At 45.1% G+C, this 7,278-nt stretch overlaps 1 protein-coding gene across 3 annotated transcripts in view; it reads right to left on the minus strand.

The window, feature by feature from the left end:
• Nucleotides 1-2,425, minus strand: part of LOC130362861 (pulmonary surfactant-associated protein D-like) — a 138,741-nt gene extending 136,316 nt beyond the window's left edge. The window contains exon 1 of one of the 3 annotated variants that reach the window (XM_056567951.1): nucleotides 2,147-2,425. In XM_056567951.1, coding sequence (XP_056423926.1) covers nucleotides 2,147-2,176 — 30 coding nt within the window. In that variant the 5' untranslated portion in view covers nucleotides 2,177-2,425. Of the gene's footprint in view, nucleotides 1-1,081; nucleotides 1,334-1,840; nucleotides 1,882-2,146 lie in introns of those variants that run through there. The other 2 variants (XM_056567952.1, XM_056567954.1) reach the window with 2 other exon arrangements.
• Nucleotides 2,426-7,278: the final 4,853 nt, after the last annotated feature.

Consider the following 7,278-nt stretch of genomic DNA (forward strand, 5'->3'; position numbering starts at 1 on the left):
CTGCTGGTTCAGGTCCTGCTCCAGGTCTACCTGCTGGTGATGATTTGCTTCACTATGCGTGTGAAGGAAGGTACTCATCAGTGACTGTAGACTCAGGCTGCTGCTGATGGAGCTGGTACTGCTCCTGTCACCCCACCTCTCCCTAGCAGCCAGCAGTGGAAGGTGTACACAGGGGGCCCCCAGATTCAGACCTTGCGAGAGGATGAACGATGGCACTGATAGGCATCGGCCAACTGACCACATAGGATGCCTCTGTAGTAGGTCAGTTTGTCAGCCCTCTCAGTGGGTGTAAAAAAGGCCCTGTGGCATTGAGGCAGGTTTAAGGGCAATGAAAGGGTGTTTTTCCCAGTGCTTTCTCCTAGGTGAGCCAGCAGAGATGCTCACCAGGTGCCTAATTAAAGGGGTACTCCGGCCCTAAGACATCTCGTCCCCTATCCAAAGGATAGGGGATAAGACGTCTGACAGTTGGAGTCCCATCGCAGGGGACCCTCACAATATTGCATTTAGCACCCACCAAGGCGAGCTTCACCCTGCACTGCCAGCTCAGAATCTGCCGTGTGATAACCACGGGGTCAGAGTATCGTGATGTCACGACTCCGCCCCGTGTGATGCCACGCCCCGCCCCGCTATACAAGTCTATGGGAGGGAGCATGAGTGGGTCAGACATCTTATCCTTTATCCTTTGGATAGGGGATAAGATGTCTTAGGGCCTAATTACCCCTTTAATGAGGCCAGCAGAATTGTGGGAAGTGTAGATATGAGGAAAGGTAACAGAATAGTCTGTGCTCTCTCCAGAAGACAGCAAGGTGGCTTTGGGGGGGGGGGGGGGGGGGAAGCAGGGGTCCTGCAAGGAGCACACAGCCAGGACAGTGAGTGACACCCATAACAGTGAAGTGGACAAGACAAGGAGTCTTAGCACACAGCAAGAGGCTGCAAACACTGTGCTTGAACAGTGAGTAAAAGGTTGCAGGAAACATATGTTTTAACTGGAAGGGAAAAGCCCTCCAATTGATTGTTAGGGCATGCTGGGTTGTTAAAGGGGTACTCGGGTGGTCAATGTGTTTTTCCGTTTGTGACTTACCCTATTTGTTTTGCTTCAGTTCTATTCTTGTTGTTTAGCCTACTCTATTTCCGTTCTTTGTTGTCTTTTTATCCCCCACTTTGTTTTCCTATCTTTGCTTCTATTTCCTGTTTCTTGCTGTGCTGAAAACTACTATTTGTTCCGCCCTTTACCCATCCTATTATCTTCCCGGGTCAGCCCCCTTATACACAGCACACTAATATAATCAGCCTTGGTTGGGATACACTGTCATACACACACAAAAGGGACTACAACTCCCAGCATGTCATTCAGGAGTCTTCAGTCTGTGGTATAACACCAGCATGCTGCCTCTGTGGCCTCCTGGGGGTTGTAGTTCACCACACCTCTGTAGGGCATACACCAGTGTTTCCCAACCAGGGTGCCTCCAGGTGTTGCAAAACTACAACTCCCAGCATGCCCTGACAGCCTTTGGGCATGCTAGGAGTTGTAGTTTTGCAACAGCTGGAGGCACACTGGTTGGCAAACACTGGTGTAACATGATGTGTATGCTGAATAGGCTAGAACAGTGTTTCCCAACCAGTGTACCTCCAGCTGTTGCAAATATACAACTCCCAGCATGCCCAAAGTCTGTCAGGGCATGCTGGGAGTTGTAGTTTTGAAACAGCTGCAGGCACACTGGTTTGTAAACACTAGCTGTAAACAGGGACTACAACTCCCAGAATGTGTCATTCAGGAGTCCCCCCTCCCCCTTCACATATAGCGAGAGATTTATCAAAACCTGTGCAGAGGAAAACTTGCCCTGTTGGCTTTCATTTTTATAAAGGCCTGTGAAAAATGAAAGAAGCAATCTGATTGGTTGCTATGGGCAACTGGGCAAGTTTTCCTCTGCACAGTCTTTGACTTTGAAACATGTTGTGGTGTCCCGGTACCATATTACATAATGTAGCTAGTGTAGAGGTCCCCAATGTCAGAGTAACTACGCTCAGGTAGGGTCCCTCAGGTGGGACAGCCCCTAGTCGCCTCTCCTTAAGTCTAATTCTCTAGTGTTAATACGTGTATATATTTAATAAATAATGTATATCTAATATAATGTAAAGTACTTACCTTGTTTAGCGTCGCAGGACCTTCGGTCATGTGACCATGTTAATATCCTCTATGGTATGTTGGAGGACCTTTTGGAGGTCCTTGGGTCACGTGTTACCCACAAGTCCTTGTAATGGTGATTGACACAAGTATGGACCAATTAGCACTGGTCCAGACCCTGCCCATATAAGGGAGCTGTAGCCAATTATCGCTCTCTGGGATGCCGGACTAGCACGAAGGATCTGCACAACTTGCAAAGACACGCTAGGCCTGAAAAACCTACCGGCCTCAGCTGAACTAAAACCGTGAGTTCTAAACTACCTCCGCTATAGCTAGCGTGACTACTGGGGGGATTAAACTGGCAGAGTCACTGGTAGAGAAGGATCTGGGTGTACTTGTAGATCACAGACTACAGAATAGCATGCAATGTCAGGCTGCTGCTTCCAAAGCCGGCAGGATATTGTCATGTATCAAAAGAGGCATGGACTTAAGGGACAGGGACATAATACTCCCCCTTTATAAAGCATTGGTACGGCCTCACCTGGAATATGCTGTTCAGTTTTGGGCACCTGTCCATAAAAGGGACACTGCAGAGCTGGAAAGGGTGCAGAGACGTGCGACTAAACTAATATGGGGCATGGAACATCTTAGCTATGAGGAGCGATTAAAGGAGTTACAATTGTTTAGTCTTGAGAAGAGACGTTAAAGGGGGGATATGATAAACGTATATAAGTATATTAATGGCCCATACAAAAAATATGGAGAAAAACTGTTCCAGGTTAAACCCCCCCAAAGGACGAGGGGGCACTCCCTCCGTATGGAGAAGAAAAATTTTAGTCTCAAGGGGCGACACGCCTTCTTTACCGTGAGGACTGTGAATTTATGGAACGGTCTACCTCAGGAACTGGTCACAGCAGGAACAATTAACAGCTTTAAAACAGGATTAGATACATTCCTGGAACAAAATAACATTAATGCTTATGAAGAAATATAAAATCCCATCCCTTCCCAAATATCGCGCCACACCCCTACCCCTTAATTCCCTGGTTGAACTTGATGGACATATGTCTTTTTTCGACCGTACTATGTAACTATGTAACTATGTAACTATGTACTGGACCGCAACTAAATCCCCTAAATCGAGTGGAACAGCGCACAATACCTACAGACTCTAAATTGCTAAAGTCCCAATCTTTGTCAATCTCCAAAGAAAGCAGTTGTATGCATAGAGACTGTTCAGTTCATGAAGCTTGCAGAAAATCTTCAGTAAACGTTAAACCTGTTTCAGAAAACTCTCTGGTTGTTTACATTCTATTATTATCTACCTCCCTATCGCTCTTGGGAAGGGTGGGGGTAGGACAAGCATTACTGAGGACCCCTCACCCTGGCGTCACGAATAGCAAGGGTTAAAAACACCCTTTCATTGCCCTCAAACCTGCCTCAATGCCACAGCCCCTATTTTGTGGCGACAGCAAGGGCCCAATAAGGTGGAGAGCCAGAAGTCATCCCGCTGCCGAATGGGGACAATTCAGCTGTCACTACTAGAGATGAGTGAATCGAAGCTGACGAACCCGAATTTGTTACGAATATCATAAAATATTCGATTCGCAAGGAATGCAAATATCGCCACGATTCTATCCTCCTTCTAAGGAACGCTGGGAAGACGGGAAGGCAAGGCAGGAAGGGAAGTAAGCGGGATGACCCTGAATCACATGTAGGATGCAGCCAGTCACCCCTGTAATGTCAAAGCCCTATATATTCGGCAGCCATATTGCAGCTCGTCATATCATTCATTACACGGCATAGAGATAGGACCAACATCACGCTGTGTGTGTTACACAGAAAAGCTCATTCCAGCAGCATTTCACATCATAGTCACATCAGTGTTCTGGTGGACAGAGAGCAGTGTTTTTTTTCACTGAAAAGGATTTTTACTGCAGCCATTAACCTTCCGGTCGCTTTCTACAGCATTGTATTACAGAGAGGGGCACATAGCTGTGTGTTGCCTTATACATTTCAACAAGCTGCCTCAATTTCATAAACCTTAGCAGAGGAGGCAGTTCCACAACAAATCATCTTCTGGTTATACTAGTCTGTAGACTGTATAATACCCAGCAGTCCATCCCTAATAGTCTTTGACAGTGTGCAATTTTGTGTTTAGCACACAGCTTTTTTGTGCTGCAGCGATGTTGTGTACAGCTGATTTTGTGCAAAAATATGTTTTTTTAAGCGTACTGTACCGCATTTTTCTGCCCTCATAAGTGCATACCACATACCTACATCTAAGTAGTGTACTATTTTGTACCTGTTAATCTGTCAAGGGCCTAGATACTGTGAAAGTCCAGGCAAAAGTATTCACCGGCTGGTGTTTTACTCAAATCATTTTTATTAAAATATGTTTTTTTAAGCGTACTGTACCGCATTTTCTGCCCTAATAAGTGCATACCACATACCTACATCTAAGTGGTGTACTATTTTTTGCCTGTTAATCTGTCAAAGGCCTACATACTGTGAAAGGACAGCAAAACGTAATCACTGGCTGGTGTTTTACTCAAATAATTTATAAAGCGTACAGTAGAGCATTTTTCTGGCCTCATATGTGCATACCAATTACCTACATCTAAGTAGTCTATTTTGTACCTGTTAATCTGTCAAGGGCCTACATACTGTTAAAGGACAGCCAAAACTAATCACCGGCTGGTGTTTTATTCCAATACGTTTTATTAAGCCTACTGTAGCACATTTTTCTGCCCTCACAAGTGCATACCACATACCTACATCTAAGTAGTGTACTACCTGTTAATCTGTCAAGGGCCTAGATACTGTGAAAGTCCAGGCAAAAGTACTCACCGGCTGGTGTTTAACTAAAATATGTTTTTTTAAGCGTACTGTACCACATTTTTCTGCCCTCATAAGTGCATACCACATACGTACATCTAACTAGTATACTATTTTGTACCTGTTAATCTGTCAAGGGCCCAGATACTGTGAAAGTCCAGGCAAAAGTAATCACCGGCTGGTGTTTAACAAAAATATGTTTTTTTAAGCGTACTGTACCACATTTTTCTGTCCTCATAAGTGTATACCACATACCTACATCTAAGTGGTTTACTATGTTGTGCCTGTTAATCTGTCAAAGGCCTACATACTGTGAAAGGACAACCAAACGTAATCACCGGCTGTTGTTTTACTAAAATAATTTTTGATGCGTACAGTAGAGCATTTTTCTGCCCTCATAAGTGCATACCAATTACCTACATCTAAGTAGTCTATTTTGTACCTGTTAATCTGTCAAGGGCCTACATACTGTGAAAGGACAGCCAAAACGAATCACCGGCTGGTGTTTTATTCCAATACATTTTATTAAGCCTACTGTAGCACATTTTTCTGCCCTCACATACCCACATCTAAGTAATGTACTATTTTAAACCTGTTAATCTGTCAAGGGCCTAGATACTATGAAAGTCAAGGCAAAAGTACTCACCGGCTAATGTTTAACTAAAATATGTTTTCTAAGCTTACTGTACTTCATTTTTCTGACCTCATAAGTGCATACTAGAGATGAGCGAACTTACAGTAAATTCGATTCGTCACGAACTTCTCGGCTCGGCAGTTGATGACTTATCCTGCATAAATTATTTCAGCTTTCAGGTGCTCCGGTGGGCTGGAAAAGGTGGATACAGTCCTAGGAAAGGGTCTCCTAGGACTGTATCCACCTTTGCCAGCCCACGGGAGCACCTGAAAACTGAACTAATTTATGCAGGATAAGTCATCAACTGCCGAGCCGAGAAGTTCGTGATGAATCGAATTTACTGTAAGTTCGCTCATCTCTAGTGCATACCACATACGTACATCTAACTAGTATACAATTTTGTACCTGTTAATCTGTCAAGGGCCCAGATGCTGTGAAAGTCCAGGCAAAAGTAATAACCGGCTGGGGTTTAACAAAAATATGTTTTTTTAAGCGTACTGTACCACATTTTTCTGCCCTCATAAGTGCATACCACATACCTACATCTAAGTAGTGTACTATTTTGTACCTGTTAATCTGTCAAGGGCCTATACACTGTGAAAGGACAGCCAATAGTACACACCTGCTTTTGTTCTAGACAAATACTGTTTTAAGCGTAGTGAAGCGTATTGTACTCCCCTCATATATGCAATAAGTATGTCAGGCAGAGTAGTGCCAGAGCATGCACAGTGGAGTGGCAGAGGCCTAAATTTATCAATCGCAGGCAGAGGTCGCAGCAGAGTAGGGGCATGTGGCAGCCAGAGTCGCATCGAGAGTTCTGAGCTCCCTATGTCAGCTAGCAGTCGTGTCTCGACCAGCAACCGAGCAGCCGTGATTGATCGGTTCACTATGTCATCCACTCCATCCCAAGTGACATCCGATACCCCCAGTCAACAGTCGGTGGGTTCCTCATACTCAACCCTCATTTGGCATGGCTATCATGCTGCTGCTGCCACCTCAAGGCTCTGTCATTGTGCTGCTCTATGGTCTCCTCATGCTAATGCTAACACCTACAGGCTCTGTCATTGTGCCACCATATGGTCTCCTTATGCTGATGCTGCCACCTCCAGGCTCTCTCATTGTATTGCTCTATGGTCTCTTCATGCTAATGCTACTACCTCTATGCTCTGTCATTGTGCCACCATATGGTCTCCTCATGCTGATGCTACCGCCTCCAGGCACTGTCATTGTTCCGCCATATGGTCTCCTCATGTTGATGCTGCCACCTCCAGGCTCTCTAATGGTGCTGCTCTATGGTCTCTTAGTGCTGATGCTGCCACCTCCAGGCTCTCTAATTGTGCTGCTCTATGGTCTCCTCATGCTGATGCTACCACCTCCAGGCTTCCTCACTGTGCTGCCATGGATACTGCAAAACTTAATTAAGGTGCTGGCCCCCATATGCTTTCCTCATGCTTCAGCCAACTCCAGGCTGTGTCATTCAGCCAATATATGGTTTACTGATGCTGCCGGGCCTGGGCCTAAACATTTTTTATGGTAGCACTAGCTACCATAAATCTTCAATTTAAATTTCAAAATTAATCTTTTAATCTTAGGGAATTGTGAAGCCCTAGTGTCTATTCATGCTGCTGCCAGCTCCAGGCTGTGTCATTCAGCAACTATATGGTCTCCTCATGCTGCCACT

The sequence above is a fragment of the Hyla sarda genome, chromosome 3 (genome assembly GCF_029499605.1).
Source record: "Hyla sarda isolate aHylSar1 chromosome 3, aHylSar1.hap1, whole genome shotgun sequence".
In the NCBI taxonomy this organism is placed as follows: Eukaryota; Metazoa; Chordata; class Amphibia; order Anura; family Hylidae; genus Hyla; species Hyla sarda.